The sequence below is a fragment of the Sapajus apella genome, unplaced genomic scaffold (genome assembly GCF_009761245.1).
Source record: "Sapajus apella isolate SASKATOON/1434 unplaced genomic scaffold, GSC_monkey_1.0 scaffold36, whole genome shotgun sequence".
Lineage (NCBI taxonomy): Eukaryota > Metazoa > Chordata > Mammalia > Primates > Cebidae > Sapajus > Sapajus apella.
Window position 1 is genome coordinate 19002526 of NW_022436976.1, and position 20994 is coordinate 19023519.

Consider the following 20994-nt stretch of genomic DNA (forward strand, 5'->3'; position numbering starts at 1 on the left):
TTTCTTTTTTTAAAGTAAAGCTGTTTCTTCTTTTTTTTTAAATTCCTTTTGCCTAAATAAGTCTTCACACCATTTGAACTTTGGGAACTTTTTTTTAATGAAGCATTTTATTTACTTGTTTTCAAGAAACCACCTTAAATACTTAATTAAAACTTGAGGCCTATATTGAAAACAGGTTCCTGATAGTTGCCAGAACATTATTTTAAACACCTGTTTCCTCAATTAAGATTTTTAAATTTGATAATCCACTGCAGGATGATGCTGAATAGACTTCTCATTATCACTTTGGATTTTCTTTTCCTTTTTTTTTTTTTTGAGACAGTCTTGCTCTGTTGCCCAGGCTGGAGTGCAGTGGTTTGATCTCAGCTCACCGCAACCTCTGCCTCCCGGATTCAAGAGATTCTCTTGCCTCTGCCTCCCAAGTAGCAGGGCCTACAGGCTTGTGCCACCATGTCCGGCTCATTTTTGTATTTTTAGTAGAGACAGGGTTTCGCCATGTTGGCCAGGCTGGTCTCAGACTCCTGACCTCAAGTGATCCACCCGCCTTGGCCTCCCAAAGTGCTGGGATTACAGGCATGAGCCACTGAGCCTGGCCTGGATTTCTTAATAACCTACCTTTTAAATCATCTGTCAGAATTACGAGTTCGGCTTCTCTCTGGATCAAACTGGTGGTTCTCAGAATGCTGTGGTGCTAATAGTGACAAAGTAGACTTAAAATGGCCACATTGACAGTGAAACTAATCATCTTCACCGGAGTTGTCAGGTGAATGGAACTTTTCCCCAAGGACCCACCTGTGTTAGGGCTGAGAGTCCAGTGCTGCACATGGCCATCCCATGACCTAATGAACGCCTAAGCATGTATGCTTGCAAAAAATGTTTTTAAAGCTGATTTTGATCTACCAGTACAAGAATGCTGATTGTCCTGCATTTTAGGTAAGCCAGTAAGTTTTAACCCAATTATTTTAACTTACAAAACATAATGGTATACTTTCACTTAACCTCAAGCCTTCCCGAGTATAAAAACAGGAACGTCTTTGAGGCCACTAACTTATGTTTCCAAGAGTTTTCCAAAAAGGTAGTATTTGAAGTGTAGCAATGAAACAGAGTGCCTGCTATACCACCGTCAAAATACATTTATTGAGCCATTTTTACATGCCACAGATATTTTTCTTAGCACTTTGCTTAGTGACACATTTTAATCCTGTAAACAATCCTTTAAAGTGAGTCCTAGTGTCACTTTAAAGGTGAAACAAGCATAGGATAGTTTCATTGTTGGACAGTGGTACTTATAAGACAGTCTTTGCTTAAAATATAAATTTACCTTTCTGTAAAACCTTTTTCTCTGAAGTCATGGAGCTGCCTAGAACAAGGAGAAAGTAGATGATGTTTGAGTGTGAAATGTCACAATACATATTATTTTAAATCAAATTATATCTGAGTTCCCATCTTGCCACCTACCAGGAAATTCAGTCCCAGTTCTTCGCTAAAGTTACACAAGATCCAGGGGAATTGCCTGTGCATAGAAGATAAAAGAGGGACCCTCTTTGTCTTCAGGCCATGATGGTCACTGCAGAACTACTTAGTGACCAACTCTAAGGTGTCCTTTGAAGGCAGATGGCACAACAGATTGCAAACTTTGCCCTGGTAATAGTTTCTACTAATGGAAGTTCCAGTGCCTGGAGTCCAACCTGTTTTGTACTCCGTATAGTCATTCCTCTGATGTCTTTCTAGAGAATGAAGCTCACATTCCTGCTATTCTCAGAGGCTATTAACATCTTGTTTCCAACTGAGGGAATTTCTCTTTCCTAGAATTTAGAGTTGTGAGAAAAAGCTAGGAGAAAAGTTGTTTGCAAGTAACATGTTTTCTATTCTACAACTCACATCTTCCCTCAACACAAAGACCTGACTTAGAAAAATAAAGTCCAGATCATTGGAAAGAGCAAGTCTTACAATTTCTCTAGGTAGCTCAGTTTTATTTGTAAATTGGGGGTAATAACATTGTGAAGATTGGCTTATAATTAGTGCAGTGCTTCTAACAGCAATCACTTAACAACAGTAGATAATATTTGCATTAGGCTTGTTTTATTTGCCTAAGTCTTTCTCTGTGACTAGCCTATTTTCCTTTTGAGGGAATGCCTCTTCCCCAACTGTTGCAGCCAAATAAACCCAAAGGGTGCTGCCATCTTATGATGAAGACCTACTTGCCTAACTGCAATGACAAGTTGGGTAAAGGGTAGCTAATAGTATCCCACTTCCCTGGCCATAGGGACTGACTGGACAAGGGTTAAGCCCATGTCTCTAGCCATGAACACATGTAAGCCATTAAGTGCCATGAAGGAAAAGGATACAGGGATCCGACCTTGTCAAAGCAGCTGTCTAAAGTTGTTAAACCTTGGACAATCATTTTCCCATTTTTTGGACTTCGATTTTCCCTTCTGTAAGATGAGGACTGAGGGAGAGATTCCAGAGGGACCGCATCTATTTGGCAGCCTATCCTCACTCACCTGCTTCATTTACAGGCATCCAGTTTCTCTACAGAAGGCCCAGAGTGCAAGGTTCTGTTGTAGCTGCTGTACAGGTTAGAGTCACCTGCTAATTTGTCTCTTTGGCAGTTATGTAAAAAGTAAAGGCAGTTGGGACCAGCTGCTGAGTACCAGCAAAAATTTGCAAGCCACTAGAAGTTTGCAATTCTGAAATCCACAGGACTCTGAAAACCAAGCTTTTTCTTGTCTATTGCCAAACTAATTTGGCTACAAAATCTGACCTGAAATTCATGTGAACACATTTTATTGTGGCCATATTTTCAGCCATGTTTCTTTTGAGAACATGCTATGGATGTTTTATCAATTACTGCTGGCCACAAGGCTTTAGGATAAGGGATTGTAGATGTGTATAATTACCTACCTACCTGGTCATTAGCCAGTACTCTCTAGGGACAAAATATTTTACCTGTGTGTGATCTCATTTATAATTCTCAACAGACCTACTGGCACATTGGTATCATCCTTATTTTACACATGGCCACTTTAGGGGTTTTGCTTGCCACAGATTATACAGCAGTGGCCAGATGAAGAGAAATCTTGAAACATGACCAAATTTGGATGAGTGGGTATGGGAAAAGGTGGTATATTTAAAAAGCTGTAAATATTTTGAATGGGAGGATTCTGAATAAAGTAATATTTGAGGCTATCCCTTGGTTGAAATGGAGGAACAATATGAGTTATAGTTGGTGATAAGGAAATGCAAGGCCAGGCACTATGGGCTTTCAGCTCTATGTTCTGGGTTATTTAGAAGGACTGATAAACATTAATGTGGCTTCAAGCATCAGGAGAATCCACTGCTTTCCCCATTAAACTTATAGGATATACCTTGTGGATATGGAAACATACTGAAAGCTTGTCATCACTGACTGACATTTAAATGTGAAGAAACCATCACCATCAATTTGGACAAAGGAAAAATTAGAATTCAGCTCCAGTTTACATAGCAATTCTTCAATATTCTTCAGAGAATAAGTAACCTTTCTAAGTGTGTTCAAATTACTTCTTAAGAGCAAGCAAAATGACATTTTAAGTACATTATACATTCTATATTAGAATAATTCTTTATACAACCTAGTATAAAGACAAACAAATAATCATTCAGAAAAGGAAAAAACCATGTCCATACAGGTGTCCAAAGATCAGCACAGTACTAATGGTATATAACAGGAGTTTATGGAAAACTGCTATTAGAAAACAGAGATTAATCAGATATTCAGATACATGAAATCAGACGGTAAGTGGTTGGGTGGGTAGTGGATGGATGGATGGGTGGAAAACTAAGATTTTGCAAAGGATGAACTTGTTACTAAAGAACAGAGTTAATTTTTATGATAAAAGTTTTATCAGAATTAAATGATACAGAAAAAGTCATTTTAAGAGAAAAAAGTCATTTTTAAAATAAAAGGTTAAAATTTGGAAATTCCTGTTCTTCATATATTATACAGTTTCCCACACTGGCATTTTTCATTATAGTTGGGAAAACCGTACTGTCTCTGATTTGGTATTTAGTTACATACCGCTAGTGTCATCAACACACATATTGCCTACGGAAATTCACCAACCCTCAGTTATTCAAAGTGTCCACTCCTAATTATCCACTGATAGTAAAGCAAATATTGTGCCAAAACAAGTTTTATTTTGCAAAACATTATATGATATGAACTCCACTGCAAAATAAGGGAACAAATTATTTTTAAATTATATAATCCAGCAGAAGAGAAACAGAGTGAATGGAGGTCTAGGGACTGAAAGGATCTTGTGGGGAAGGGGAAGAAGACAAGAATACATCACCCAAGATGAGGTAAAGGGACCAGGAACCACGGAAAAAATAGTGCAATATGTCTAGGAATAGAAGAAACAGACTGTGTGTGTGTGTGTGTGTGTGTGTGTGTGTGTGTGTGTGTGTGTGTAAATTGTCAGTAACATGCATCATTCAAACAATTGCTAATAAAAACAGTGAATTAATCTAATGAAAATATTCACACAGCATTATGTAGGCAAATATGTTTAAAAAAATATTTTAATAAGCATATTCAGAATGGCAGACAAGGAATGGGAGAATTATTATTTTACAGTGCAAAATTACTATGCATAAATTTAACATCTAATTTGAAATTGTAAATGCCTATTTAAATATTACTTCAAATACATTTTAAAGCTCAACAAACTTGTGTTGAACTGAATTGCAGATCCTGAACTCTATTTGAGAATACATCATGAAACAGAAAATACCATTCTCAATGAAAATAACAGTGCTTTGTTGGGGGTGGAAATGAGGCGGGGCGACTAAATCACTATTAACAGACTTCTTTTCCCAATGCAGTTTGTCAAGAGTTCAAAAGTTCTGAAATGTACTAAATCGTAAGCAAATTAAATTCATGATATTACTAAAACTTTTTAAATAGTGCAATGACTTATCAAGTTATAGTGGCTGCATTATGAAGAACAAATTACTGTGTGAAATACCTGTATAAACATAAAATACATTTAAATATTTCTCTACAAAAAGCTGAGCATTACACATTATAATAGTGGAATGTCTTTCATTAGGTATATTTTAAAAAGATTAAGAAAAGTAACATTTCCACATGTATACATGTGCCATATTTGCAGACATGCCTGAGAATTTACTTAAAACGTTTCTGTTTAAGAGTTTGCAAGAACTTCACAATCCTGCAAATAAAATGCATCTTCTTAAAAAGGTGAAAATGGCATCTCCAACACTGCAACAATTCAGAAAGTACAGCATCACTACTTCAAAAACATTTCTATAGACCATCTTTGACAAAGAGCTAGGATACTTTGGATTCATTTAATAAAAAATGATTTAAAAAACAGATTGTGGCCATATGCTAAAGCTACTGCCATTCTGGATAAATTAACGTTTTAAGTAAAACAAAACAAAAACAACAAAAAACTCACACTTCTCAACACTTCCACCCAAAACTCTGATTTACTTAGATATGTATGAAACAACAGTGAATGTACATTAATATGAAGTCAAGTGTTGCAAAGTGGCTTTTAACACTGTTTGGGAAAAAAAGTTCACATTGGTGAAGGGAAGCAGTCTGAACATATGTTAACAGTAATACTTCATGGGGGTAAGGCCTAAACGATAATTTCTCAGTGCAAACCTCCACTCAATTGCATCAGACAGTTGAGCCATTTAAAACAAGACCACAGAAGCTTTATTTTAAAAAGGCATTGGCTCTTGAACTGATGGCTGAAAGTGAATTGGAAGAAGCATTTGGAGTATGCCTGTGTGAGAAAAACAAGAATAGTTAATAATCTTTTATAAAAGTTTGGATATAGGTTGGTCTATCAGCTATATAAAACTACATTTTTTAACAAGAATTTAGCACTAAAAATAAAATGGCACTCTTACAAGGCTATGCAGATGAATAATCCTATTTGTAATCACACAGAGCAATGATTATTGTGTATCTTATTTTCACTTTGGAAAAGCATTATCAAATCTGAAAAACTGGACTGTAACTAGAAAAGTTTGAAAATTTTTCAAACTTCACTTTCTCTTCATAAAATCAATACTGCCTGCCAACAGTTTTCCTTGTGTGTGCCAGAATCTAGGTATCACTTGACCCCCTCTATTTAATGCAGAAATGGGAAATTTTATGATGCATATAAAAATAACAGGATTCTGGTCAGCATGATATATTTAAGCACTTAAGCTGACATTAAACTTTTGTCTTGCTTTAAAAATAATTTTGAAAATTATAGCAAATGCAAAACAAACTTCAATCTAAGCATCATGCTTAATTTCAGAATTCTCAAATTACTTGCCCTTAAGTAGAAATTTGAAAAAAAAAAAAAAAAAATTTATAATCTTTTAGGAATGCTTTTACCACCTGGATAAGAAATATGACTTAATTACTACACAAACACTTAAAAATTCATTAGAAAAACCTTAGCAAAATAAAATGAAAGCTGACAGACTCAGAATAACAATTCCTCTCATAAAAGTTTACCAACTGTACAAGTTAAGAAAATTATACAAGCTTTTGTATTAAGAAAGGACAGCTCAGTCAAGACATATGTACTGTAAAAATCTTTCAAAGGCTACAAAGAATCTGGAAAAATACAGAATGTATTTCTTAAGCCCAGATAAGAATATGGAAAGACATCATTGATGTCAACAATTTTACATATACAAACCTGACCTGGTTTATTTTTAAACTTCTATATATAAAAAAATCATGCTAGCATAATTTTCAGGATTCATAAGGGTTTCCTTAATAATGATACTCAAACTGTATGGCGAGAAAAATGTCTGTTATAAAGACAAGACATTTCAAGAAACTCAGAGAAACTGGTGTTAAACAGAAATTTGGACTTGAGTTTTTTCCCATTCCTCCATCAAAGTAAGCAAAAATTACCTTGTAGTGAAATTTTATGATTAATACATCAAATGAGAAGGTACAGATATATCTTTAGTTCACTCAAATTTACCAAAATCAGTAAATTTGAATGAACTAAAGATATTCAAATGAGAAGGTACAGATAATATCTTTAGTTCATTCAAATTTACTAATTTTTAAAATATCCTTAAAAGAGTCTGACAGCTTTAAAGTAAAAAAATCTGCAAAAGGCAGAATTATGAAACCTTATTTCCTAAAGTTAAGACTCAATTCAAATTTCCAAATTTTAACAAACTGCTTCAAGGAATTCAACTTTTTAAGGTAACCCATCAACCCTGAAAATTTTAGTCACACCAGAATTTACTCCAAAGAAAGTAAAATAGGTCTAAAATTTAGTCATCTGTGTTTTCAAGTTCTTCAAATTTCCCATGTGAGACTGCTTCTTGGAAAATTTCAGAAGAACCTGGACTTTCTTTTCCATTGCTGTTTACCCTTCGCCTTTTGGCAGGTCTCTCACTTTTTTCATCAAAATCGTTTTCATTTCTTGCAGTCATATGGGCAAGTTTTGGGTCAGTGGTAAGGTTATCTGTTTCATAACCATTAGTATCCATATCTCCATGAAGTGGTTTCTTATTTCCACCTGTTGGTCCATTAATGTGTAACCCTTCGACTTTTACTTCTTCTTTGTTTAATATTTCACCTGGTCCATTAGATGACACTCCTAAGTTGAAAGGAACATAAAATGAAACCATAATTACAAAAAAGTTAAATTCGCAAACTATTGTAAAACAGCTTATTGTAAAATTGCTATTGTTATCAAGGAAGCAAGGTATCAAATATATATATATATACAGTCTGAATTCTTGCTCTATTACTTATTAGTTATGTGGCCTTAGGCAAATTATTTACTCTTTCGGTACCTCCATTTCATTACATATATACACTGAAGATCGTAATAGAAATTCCACACAAGGTTGTTGTAAAAATTAAATAAGGTCATAAATGTAAAGAACTAAGAACAGAATTTGGCATATATTAAAAACAGAATTTGGCATATATTAAAAGTTTATTTGCTTTTAATATAAGCAAATAATCACTGGATCCAGAAGTCTAAATAAGCTGAATTAACAATGAAAAATGCAATCAATTACTCAGATTTAAAAAAAGGTTTTCAACATTCTAAAACCATGTAAAAGCAAAATGAATATCTTTTCTTATAAAAGCTTGAGTAAACCACCATATAAAGGCAAGATATCATGACTTTATTATTATTAATGTAAATCTCAGGGAACTGTGCTTTAAAACATAACACACAACCAGGCATGGTGGCTCACGCCTGTAATTCCAGCACTTTGGAGGCCAAGACAAGTGGATCACGAGGTCAGGAGTTCAAGACCAGCCTGGCCAATATGGTGAAACCTCATCTCTACTAAAAATACAAAAATTAGCCGGGCACAGGCTTGTAGTCCCAGCTACTCAGGAGGCTGAGGGAGAAGAATTGCTTGAACCTGGGAGACGGAGGTTGCAGTGAGCCAAAATGGTACCATTGCACTCCAGTCTGGGCGACAGAGCGAGACTCCATTTCAAAAAAAAAAAAAAGATCGATCATACACTATTTACCTAAGTAGACTTAAATAATCTGTCATAATGTTAAAAAACTAATGTTGCCCTATCCAAGCATATACATGAAAGTGCTAAAAGTAAAACAAATTCTTCTATAATAGACGAGAAAAGTAAAAGCAAAATTATTGTAATAAAATAGAAAAGTTCATTTTAGAGATGACTGTAAAATGAACGGAAATTTTAGTGATACAAAGTAAAAATATAGGATGCATCACTGAATAATTACAATTTAATTGCCTGAAAAATATTCAACATAAAGGATGAGGCCTCAAATATTGTATTTTGATCAAAGAACATATTTTGATCCACTCAAAAATGCACTCAAATCATGAATGCACATGGGGATTATGCATCGTAAGACACTGAAGAGAACAATTCTGTAGGAAAAAGTCCAAAAAGCTAGCTGAGACTGTGATTAGGTCAAAAATAATTATAAGATTTCAAAGTACTAATTAAAACCCCATATAAAAAAGTAATATAATATTGGGATGGAAAGTTCCTTCCTTTCTTTGAAAAAGCTGGCAATCTTGACTGTACATAATGTGAGTGGCTTTTGAAATACAAGTAATTTATAAATAAGAACACTATCCTAAACAAGCATGTTCTCATCAAAGTTTTTTAAAAAGGAAAAGAAAATGACTTATTTGGTGTTAATACGTTAAGAACAAACAGGAAAAGCAGTACTAGTACCACTGTCTGCCTTCCTGAGCCAGGGAGTCTCAGCCTCTTAATCTACTTTAGAATGAATGTGACAAACATTAGACATCAAGTCAGTGAACCTTCTTGAACCAGGACATAACTACTGGGCCCTAAGTTTTGTTTGTTTGGTTTATTCTTAGAAGTGAGAGAACAGAGAGGGGTCATGAAATGAACTAAGCATATGCACTCCAACAGTACCAATGTGAGACCAAAGGTCAGAACAATGTCAAAGTTTTCACAGTGTTTTTCTTCCAGTTTCTGTCAGGGAGAAGTCAGCCCTTCACTGGTACTCTCCTAATCTCTAATTCACCAGTTTCCTCAGAGAAGCTGGTGGTGGAGCTTATTATTTTCTTCTTGGAACTCTTTTACTTAACAAGACCATTTAATCTAAGAAGAAATCAAAATTCTCTGGCTCTCACTACTGATCAGCACAGTCATCTCTGGTCCACTGTATATTTTAAATGGAAAATGCTATCTGAACCCCAGACAATTGGTATACTTTTTGCTTCTCTTTTTCTTGGAAAGAAAAACAAATATTTCTGTAGAATATTAATGTACAGATTGACACCGGCTTTATCTTTTCTCATCAAGGTTATTATGCTATCAAATGGAACTTAAATATTCCAAACAGTGCCTTTGTTACCTATATCAAGGTATTTCACAATTATCTGTATATCCTCATATGAAACTGTTAGAGTTTTGATCTAAGAGTTAACATAAATACTTGTATCTAGGCATCAACCCAACCAGATGGACAGGAAAAGAGATGCTACCGAAAAAGAACACGTTTCTGAAAAGAAATAGTCACTGTTGACAGTATGCTTTATTAAAATTACTTTTTAGTGATGTTGATGGGAATTACTTCCCATCACTTTCTATTCTATTAGTATATATGTATGCTGATGTTATGCATGTTTCATGCGTTCTTTATAATTTTTTACTTTCTGCTCTGGAAGTTTAACAGAAACCCAAACTGAATTTCCCGTCACTGAAGGAAAAGTGTCCCTTGTTATGAAGAAAGATGTTTCTCTGGTTGCTTACCATTTTGATTAGTAGTGCTTACAGTGCCATCTTCTTTCTCAGACTGGCTGTTACTACTATTTGATGCAGTTGGGGGAGGAGATGGTGCTCGACTAGATGCAGCACTTTCACTTTCATCCAGAAGACGATCCATGTAATCCCTTAAAATTAATAAAACAATTATTAAAAAGCTGAAAATTAAAAACTGAAGTTAAATTTGGAAGGCTTTGTTAACAAATATATCCTAATATTTACTTACTACATTCATTCCAGTGCTTCATCTATCACACCAGAATCTGAACATTTAAATGAAAAGCTCCTTTTGGTTACACATTTGTAAGAAAAATGCTTAAAGGGTTTAACAAATTTTAGGGACCCATAGGAAATTTTAAAACAGGTATAAAGTTGTAGGCAAGTGCTCAGAGTGGCCCAAATAGAACTGGAAGATCTCTAACTTAAGTGACAGGGGTGACATCTAGCAAGACTACAGAAGAATTTCTGTGCAAACAGACTGCATTTTAATGCTCCTTAAGGCAATACCTAAAAGACAAATTTGAGTCTAATAAAAAGGATTGATCACCTCCTAAAATCTTCCTGGACATTTTTGGTATTATATATTTCTGCCAGATCTGAGCTATAAGAAGCTAACTAAATTCCCGGGATTATCTGCTGGCTTTATCCTGTCACTTTCTCATTGTGTGTGAGTTCATTTCTTTTCTAAGTCATTCCCGAAATACGTAACTGTGGTAAGTGACATTAGGTTGGGGTGAGAAGATCTGGTATAGAGAGACTTCTCTCTCTCAGGTTTAGTGTATCGCCTATAAAATGTAGATAAACCATACCTCTTCTATCTAACACACATGGTTATTATATACATAAAAATGTTTCATAATCCAGAAAGTGCTACTAAACCACTAGAATAAAAGTCAGCAAACTATAGCCTGTGGGCTGGCCATCTGTTTTTTGTAAATAAAGTATTATTGGAACCCAGCCACAGACATTTGTTTACATAATATATAGGACCACTTTCCTGCAACAACTGCGGAACTGAGTAGTGTGAGTAAGTCCTTTCTTACTACAGAACATAAAATATTATCTACCTCTTACAGAAAAAGTTTGCTGACACTAGATACTGCACTAGAATTCCCCAAGGACAGGGATTTTAGTCTATTTTGTTTACCCCTACACTGCTGGTACTGAAGATGTGCAAGGCACAGAACAGAAACTCAATAAAATTGTAATTGTGTTATTTATCCTAAAATTCCTTCAGAATAAGTATAATAGAAATATTAGGACAAATCTCCTAGAATTATGCGAGCAAGGCAAATAAGGAAACAGTGGAAGTTCTGAGGAATTTTCTGAAAGTCTGTTAATAGTCCATAATATGCTATTAACTGTAGTTATCATCTCAACCTATATGACCATCATCTCTTGGGTTATAGGGATATAACAAATATAGGGATGTGATACCTGACTTCCATAAACTTCTAATAGTTTAAGGTATAAAACTAATACATATCACAGAAATGTATATGACCATGACCTACTCAATTTACATTCTATGCCTTATTTTCCTCATCTGTAAATGGAGGGAATTCAATTAGATGGTCTTGAAGACCTCTTCGGATCTATGCTATTCATCATAATTACAGAAAAATTACATAACAAATTTGAAGCACAGAGAAATAAGTGTGATGAGTCCCAAAGGGTCTTCCGGTGCTAAGGCTAACATAAGATGCATGATGAGGATTTGTTGGAAATAAATCATGTTATGGTGGCAATGGATAATATGAAGGAAGTTAAAAGCCAAAGCAAAGGAAAAAGTTGATATCAAAATTATTTTTAATTTTTGGATATAGTCATAATTCAATGAAAGAATAATTATCATTATTTCATAAGATTAAATAATAGCATCCAGAATGTTCAGGAAAGGACAGAGTCAAACAAACCATCCCTAGTTGGAGTGGCATTCAGGTAGCCAAACTTAATGCTGAGTTAATTTTTACTTTTTGGAAAAATTATTTGAAAGGTTGAATATTTTACAATGAAATCTCCAATAGGGCTCCCAATTTTTCCAGGTAGTAAATAGGGACAATGTGTAATAGAATCTTTCAAAGGCTGTTTGTAGGCAGAAAAGGGGCAAATGTGTTTCACTCTGGTGAACCAATGGAAGGTCAACCATTTAATGAAAAAATGAACAAAGAACTTTCAGGATAATGTGCTCTAAATTATGGATTTTGACCTAAAAAAGAAGGATGAGAAAACTAAACACATTAGCTTAAATGTTTTATGAAGTCACTTAAAAGTGCAGCTATTAACAGAAAGAGATGGTCTTGGAAGCAAATCAGAAAAATTTATCGCCATCTGGAAAGAAATGTACCATTTGGTCACTGCTTCTTACAGAAGACATAACACAGCAAAAAGGGAAGAGTCTCAGTAAAAAAGTATAATCCTTTCAGTTAAATAAACTTTATTAAAAAAAACCCAGTGGGGCTATAATTGAAGTCTACAAAACCATGGTATTCCTGCCTAAGGGAAAAAACATACTAGTTCACTTCATACCATTATACCAGGTGACCACTGTTAAGATACTGTTTACTTTTAACTGTGGCCCATCTACCTACAGAATATTTAACCTTAAGAGTCATCAAAGTTACAGATAGAAGTATCTTCAAAAGTTTTCAGAAGCTATAGAGAGATCATTAGAGAAATGAGAACATTTGGTGGCACATCTCTACCTAACCTGTTGAGCTTGACATCACAGAGGACCAACTAAGCCAGCCACACTTTGGTGATGCTTTCTGAAAGAGAAAACTAGATGAACCATGGGTCTGACCCAGCATGGCCATTCTTATGTTGTTACTGATGATGATGACAGACTGACTGTAGCTCATGTGTGAACATTATTTCTGAAATAGGTGAAAAAAATAAAAGATGTTACTATTGCTTTTCCCTATACAATAGCTTGAAAGCCATGACTATTTTAAGATATACTCTGCAGACCAGATAGCTATATCTAGTTCTACATCATTATGCTTGAATACTACCAATAAAAAAAAATTATGAATTTAACATTAAGCAATTAGATAGAATTTAGAATACTGCTATTTATGAAATTCCACTTTGGCAATCACCAGCTGTGAATAATGGGAGGCTATGTACACAGTCCATTGTCCCATGATTTCCAAGGGTGAATTATAAGGATGAATCATAACCATTTTACTGTGGGCTTTAGAGCATTTGACCTTCCAAGGAAGTGATCAGCAGAGACGCCTGTAAATGAACTTGACCAAGAAACAGTGCAGCCCAGGAGTCTGAAGTGCAAGATCAAATAAACATATAAGCCCATCTTTCAAAGGCAATTATTTGGTCAGCTTTAAAAACATCTTTACTGGAGTACATTGACTAAATAAGTCACAGTTTTGCATTATTTTTTTATCCTGTAAACATTAGGGAATAATTAAGAATAGTACTGTAAATTCCACCGATTAATCAGCATTTTAAAGCAATTCATGAGAGACAAAGGGTTTAATTCATGAGAAACAAATGGTTCAATACTCTTTGTATTTAAGTAATAAATTACCAGTGGTAGTGGAAAGTTTCACTCCAAAACTAGATTGACTGAGGTAAAGACAATAAATTCTCTTAATATGGGAACTGAATTAGGCATATCAGACATTTTACCTGATGGATGTAACAACCCCTATCTGTGTCACTGGGACTAGAGTTGCATTACTAATTCTTAAATACTACTTTTATTAGAGGAAAGGTTCAGGAAAGCTAGGAAAAGCAAAGTCACCATATACATGTTTTTTTCCTCCATAAAAAACTTGTAACAAAAAATAAAACGCAATTTGACCTAATTTATTACATTGCTATGGTTTTTATTTTATATCATCTATATTCAAATCTTGTTTTCAGGTTCCTGGGGTCAATTAGACCAAGAAATATATTAATTTCATGTGCTCTTTAAAGGGCCTCCACTGGACATACAGTCCTACAGTTTTAGAAAAGATATTCTTTCTTTTTTCCTATTCTCACTGCTTTCCAACCATCACAAGATTAAAACTGTATGCCAGGTGCAGTGGCTCATGCCTGTAATCCCAGCCTTACAGGAGCCCAAGGCAGGTTGATCATTTGAGGTCAGGAATTCAAGACCAGCCTGGTCGACACAGTGAAACCCCATCTCTACTAAAAATTCAAAAATTAGCCAGGCATCCTGGCGGCCATCTGTAATCCCAGCTACTCAAGAGGCTGAGACAGGAGAACTGCTTGAACCCGGAGATGGAGGCTGTAGTGCGCCGAGATCACGCCACTGCACTCCAACCTGGGGGCAAGAGATCGAGACGTCTCCAAAAAAAATAAAATAAAATAAAACAAAACAAAAAAAACTATATGCTTACACTGAATGGAACTGTATTTAAGAAAAACATGCTTTCACAGCTGTTCTGATCCATTTCTTCTCAAGGGTATATTAAAAATATGTGCTCTAAATCTTGTTTTAATGATATGCATGTCTCCTATGAACTGTAGTTTACAATATTTTATAAGATACTAAGAAGTCTAAACGCCTTATATGAAGATATAATAGATGGTAAAGTTAAACTAATGAATATCTATTATAAAAGTAAGATTATATTGCTTCTTGGCCTTCTGGCTAAGATCAAGTGTATAAAAGCAAGATTATCAAAATCATAATTAACTCAAGAAAAATCTAGAAAAGCTTAGCAAAAATATATATACATAGCTCTTAAGGAAAAAATTAACTCAACTCACGTTACACCAGGATGAAGATTATATTTCTTTTTTCCAAATCGTGTTTGCTGAGCAAAGAAATCATAACGTTCAGATTTTTTCCACATATAATAGAATGCTACACATTCACCAACTGATCTTGTTCGGACCTATAAGAAACAAATACTTGTTTTTAAGAATCTCCTTTTTAACAAAGTTACTTCATGATAAACATCTGAAGTTTGAAAATAAATTTTAGCTAGTCCTTAACTGATATATAATACTATATATAAAATACAACACTGTAGCAGCTATGTTGAAAGCTATTCTTTCTAAATGGCTATTAAGATAAATAATACATTGGCAATAGGTCTTCAGATGTTCAGCACTGTGCTTTTTAAAAGGCTACCATCATCCTAATATACTATAAAAATACACTCCTGTATTAAAAATACCTGGAAGTGGCATTCAGGTTAAAATAAATATACCAGTTTGCAAATACTTTTACTCACAGAGTACCTAGGGAGTATACCTTTAAACTGCCTTTTGAAAGGTTCTCTTACTAGTCCCAGCAGCAATCCAGGCTCAGTTAATTTACTCTCTAGAAAGTCTGGGAATACGCCACAGTGAGTTAAAAGTATGATAATAATGCTAATGCTTTGTTTACTAAATTACTCTTGTGGCTTACTGTGCTGTACCTATTTGTGCAACTGAATGGCTCCCCTCACATAATGTTAAATGCCTACGGAATTAACAAATGATGTTGACAAACTCCCTTTTTGCTACTTAGCCAGGAAAGCTGGTGGTAGGGCTGATGTATATAAATAAAATACTGAGGATTTAGAGCTGATGTATATAAATAAAATGCTGATAACTTTTTTCCTTTCCTTTTTTTGTTTGAGACAGAGTCATGCTCTGTTGCCCAGGTTGGAGTGCAGTGGCTAACAGCTAACTGCACCCTTGCCCTCCCAGGCACAAGCAATCTTCCCGCCCCTCAGCCCCCTCTATTAACTGGGATTACATATGCATGGCACCACACTCAGGTAATTTTTTTGTTGAGACAGGGTTTCGCCATGTTGCCTTGGCTGTTCTTGAACTCCTGGGCTCAAGCAATCTGCCTACCTCAACCTCCCAAAGTACTGATTACAGGCATGAACCACTGCACTGGCAATATGAATTTAAAAGGAAAATCAGCGTCTTTATATGTTTTGGATGCAATATGTTACTTCTTTATCCCACAAATTTCTGCTCTTCAAGTAAATATTTTGTAGCACTGATTGCATCTAAAGGACAATTGTTGACGTATTTTGCTTTCTTCCCGTTTGTATTTTACAGCTCTGATCCATATTGCTCTGAGACTGACAGTAATCAGAGCTTTAAAAAAATCATTCTCACAAGCTCCTTTTTGCCTCCTCTAGGATCTTATTTCTAGATAGATTCAAGTTAGGTCAACTGTACTTTACTGAAAGCAAAAAGATAAAGTCATTTGGGGGCATGCAAAGTTAAGATTATGAAAAATCTTCAACAAAAGCCCTCATAATAGAACTTATGATTAAGATCTGAACTTTAATTCCAGATATAAAAACAAACTCGATACTCTCACTAGTCTTCTCCCTTTTAAAGAATTACTGTCCTTTTTTTGTTCACTAGAGTAACTTAGTATATTATGTAGAGATCAGCTGACTTCTACCTTGTAACATTTAAATGCCACTGTCCCAAATATTTACAAGAAACCAAGGTCACACTTTTCCAAAAATATTGTCCTTTTCAACCATGAAACAATGAACTTTTTTTAAAAAATCAATATCATACATGGCCAATCACATAATGTACTCCTTTTCTTGAATGTTAATTATATTTGACATTATCAGATGATATGAACACATTAGGGGTACACATTTTTGATACTAATGATATGTCTTCTTTTATCCTAAATACTAAAACTAAAATTCTGTCTATTAGTGTAATCTGAAGTAAAGTGCCAACAACATTCAACAAAATAATTAACAACGAACTAGTTGAGAGTGGGGCTCTTCACTGCCCAGTTCTTGCTCAAAAAAAAGAATGAACTGGTTAATGCACAACAAAATTTAAGAAATGAACCCACAAGATTTATAACTATTTTATTAATAACAAAAAATATTAAATGTGTCAAAAAAAAAATCAACTGGACACAATCCAATCATATCCAGACGTATAAAGAGAGAGATGTGGTAAAAGACTATTCAGAGCCTCAGACGTAAACCCAGATACTTTCAACATGGTCCTAACACAAGCTACTACACAAAACTTAGAAGCTATCTTTAAGGAATTACGTAAAGCCAATATCCTTGTCATTTCTATATTAACTAAAAATAATGTGATAATCATAAGCCTAGGAATTACTTTTCTACATTTAAGCTCCAAGACTTTAATTCTGCCTGTCCTAATCTGTTGTTCATGGAAACAACACATTTTTCTACTCTATATAATTTATATAGTTACTATTAAAAATCTTACCTAATTTCAGCTATAAGAACTGAACCCCAAAACAAATCTGTAAGTAATTGTAAAGTTATTTGGAGTATAAATTACATGACTGATATTATCAACATGAATTATGTTAAATAAAATCCTCAAATTATAACAACTATAATAATATAAAGCTGATTTACTGACACAGAAGCTACTAGAAAATTAAATTAAATGTTGATTAAAACTAAGTTAAATCTTAAGTATTTGATTTTAGACCACTCATGATTTAACCACAATAAATATTTTAATTGCAAATAATGTCACGTTGAAAGTGCTTTAAAGTTTCCAAATTATTTCAAAGGCCCTCCACAAAATGTTTAGTCACAGATTGTGGAAAACAGCTCTAAAAAACTGCATTGCACATACATATCCCAACTAAAAGTTGATTAACATGCTTGTAAATGAGTACAATTCTTAACACTTGCAGTATGATGCACTGAAAACAGTCACCAACAGGGAATTATAGGTTAGGAAGTATAGACAGTCTTCCTATAATTACTCACTAAATACCAAAATATTGTAATATTAATTATAAAACCCTTAACACTAGACAATATAGCAAATTAAGATACATAACCATTTGAGTTGTTCAACTAAATTTCTTTTTGCAAAGAAGAGATTATCATTACTTACTTTATTAGCCTGAATCAAATGAAAATCCTTTCCATAGGCCTTCAGCCCTTGTTCAAAATTTCTACACTCTTCCTCTGTCCAAACAGATAATTCCTCTGACAAGATGGGAGGAACAAACTGTTAAGCAATATTCCCCCAAATACTGCATATTAACAAAACTGCAAATAAAACTTAACTTTCTGGTAAAAATGAGGGAAACATTTTACTCCTGAGCTCTATTACTAATTGTTGCCAAAGATAAAGTGACAAAAATTCCTTATTTAAGAGGATTTTGAATGATTTGGTCCCTACCTCTCCAGCTTTAACTTGGGTTACTTTCTTCTTAATTCTTCATGATCAAACTCTATTAGCCACCTTTTGATTCCTTAAATTTGCCATGTTCTTTCTTTCTTCAGACTTTGTGCATGGTGTCTCTCCTTTGCCTAGAATTATTTCCTGCCTCTATCTCATCCCCTTTACTGAGATAATTTTTTTTGCATCCCAACAAAAATACCACTTCATTCTGAATGCTCTTTCCCCAGCCCTACTCTCTCCCCCAACTAGGTTAAATCCCATTACAATAGGTTTCAATAGCACCCTCTAATTTTCCTTGAAGAATTCATCATAGCTATTTTCCAGTTTCCCTACCTAGGATCTAAGCACTATGAGGGGAAGGGACTTCTTTGTTTATAGGCACATCCTCAGAACTTAAAAGGCATTCACACTTTGTTAAATTTAAGTACCTCTTATTTGTTACATATATATATATATATATATGTACATGGCTTCTACCACTCTTCAGTAAGAGTACTTACTTATTCAGTAAGAGTACTACACATACACATACACGTGTGTGTGTGTGTGTGTGTGTGTGTAGTACTCTTACTGAAGAATGGTAGGAGCCAGATTTAGCATAAAAAAGAAAAATACAAATTTTGTTTCATGGCTTCATTACTGATGAATTATGTTTGCTTTAGCCAAGTTACTTTAGTTTAGAGATCTCAGGCTCATCAATTTTTACCTTTAAGTGAAGGCATTGCCTGTCATACTACCTAGTTCATGGGACAATTATCAAGATCAAATAAGAAAATATTTATAAACATGCTTTAAAAGCATAAGGCAGTATGTATTTTTACTTATATGATTGTATTTTCTCACAAAGAAGGAAGGGACGACCTTAATCCCACTCCCCATAATGACTTGTATAATACTTGGTATTTACCAAACTCAGAAAAATCAGTATTATTAAAGTTTAGGCTGTATCTAGGTAAATTGAAAAGTTTAGTTTAAAAATTTTTACCAAATCATTAAAATGAATAAAAATTATTTATACTTACCTCTAGCTGCTTTTACATTAAATCTTAATCTTCTCAATGCTTCTTCTGTATCAAAATTGCATTTAACCAATTCATACAAAGCCTAGAAAAATAAAAAGCTTCAATATGTGATCTGGACTATAAACAGTTCGATGCTACAATTTCTTAAGAGTAAAGTTTTTTCAAAAATCCAGTGTTTTCATCCTTTTTTAGGGAAAATAACTTTACCGAATGTCATAGAGAACACCAAAGAAAAACAAATATGATTTCAATCCTGATTGATTAACTACCTTTAAATATGTACAAAGTAGGATATGTAAAAACTTGGTGGCCATAGTATCCTAGAAACTAAAAAATTCATTTTATATCAATAAAAATCCCTTCTTTGTGGCTTCTTGAGATTCCTATAATTTTAATCAGAAAAGAAAAACAATGATTAAAAAGGTAAAAAAGATAATGCTGTTATATTAGGTTCGTGGTACATATTATATTAGGTTCACCATGTACATTATATTACCTGAGATGAGAAATTCCAACTTGGTATCTACAGCTTCTTAGGGATAGCCAAAGGAATTTTTAAAAGCTGAATTAAAAGTATATACAGGCAAAATAAAACATCATGGGTTTTGTTTCGTTTTTGAGCTTCACGGGCTTCATAACAATGAAGTCCGTGTGGTAACAATGGGTATCTTATAAAAGGATTATAACCTCAGATTCCCTGTCGATAATGTTACAAAAATTTGGGTGGACAGAATAACAACACTGAAAGTGACAGCATTTACATGAATAAATGTGTATGGCAAAGTTCTAACAGTTTTTTCTTATTCACATACCTGTTCATTGTCTTTTATGTGAGATCCTTCAGGAATTGCTTCTACACCTTTCTCATCACCTGTTCTTCTAGATGCATCTTTAAGAAATATAATCACTTTATCTTCTGGTAAGTACTCAGGGTCCCACAAGAGCTGATCATCATTTTCATATACTAAATTAGCAAAAGACAGTATTAAAAAAATTTCTAAAAACTGACAAACTGAGTTTGTGTTAAAACATATTACTAAATAAACAACTCATACTTAGAGCCAAATGTTGAGAACTGAGGTACAGTGTGGTTTTACTACTTGGCTGACTTTTTTCTTGGACAACAATTATAGTCTAGGTGAATTCAACAATTTAAACAGAGAGGAGGTACCACTTTATGCCCCTGCAGATCCAGTCTGATTTATCTTAACTTTACCAAATTCCGAGCTCTCTTGGTTTGAATACCATCTCTAGCTCGTGCTATGTGTATGATGGCCTTGGGCAAATTACTTCCCTTCTGTCTCATCTGTGAAAGGAGGTAACAATTAACTTTACCATCTAGTTTTAAGGATTTACAACACTTTAAAAGCATTCTGGCACATATTAAAATCCTATAATTTTAACTATCATTATTATTTTTTAAAAATGTCTAGAAGAATGCTCACCAAATGTTAACACCGCTTAATTTCTGGTGGTGGGATGTGAGGTAAATTTTACCTTCTTCTTTAGATTTTCTGTGTTATTTGAGTATATAAT

The 20994-nt window shown here is 34.1% G+C and overlaps 1 protein-coding gene across 11 annotated transcripts in view; it reads right to left on the minus strand.

The window, feature by feature from the left end:
• Positions 1-4535: 4535 nt before the first annotated feature.
• The window catches only part of MIER1 (MIER1 transcriptional regulator), a 61846-nt gene continuing 45387 nt past the window's right edge, over positions 4536-20994 (minus strand). For 9 of the 11 annotated variants that reach the window (XM_032296659.1, XM_032296662.1, XM_032296667.1 and 6 more), the window contains 6 exons: positions 20271-20422; positions 19459-19540; positions 18143-18237; positions 15038-15165; positions 10283-10422; positions 4536-7640 (listed from right to left, as the gene is read on the minus strand). In XM_032296659.1, coding sequence (XP_032152550.1) covers positions 7312-7640; positions 10283-10422; positions 15038-15165; positions 18143-18237; positions 19459-19540; positions 20271-20422 — 926 coding nt within the window. In that variant the 3' untranslated portion in view covers positions 4536-7311. The remainder of the gene's footprint in view (positions 7641-10282; positions 10423-15037; positions 15166-18142; positions 18238-19458; positions 19541-20270; positions 20423-20994) is intronic. The other 2 variants (XM_032296664.1, XM_032296657.1) reach the window with 1 other exon arrangement.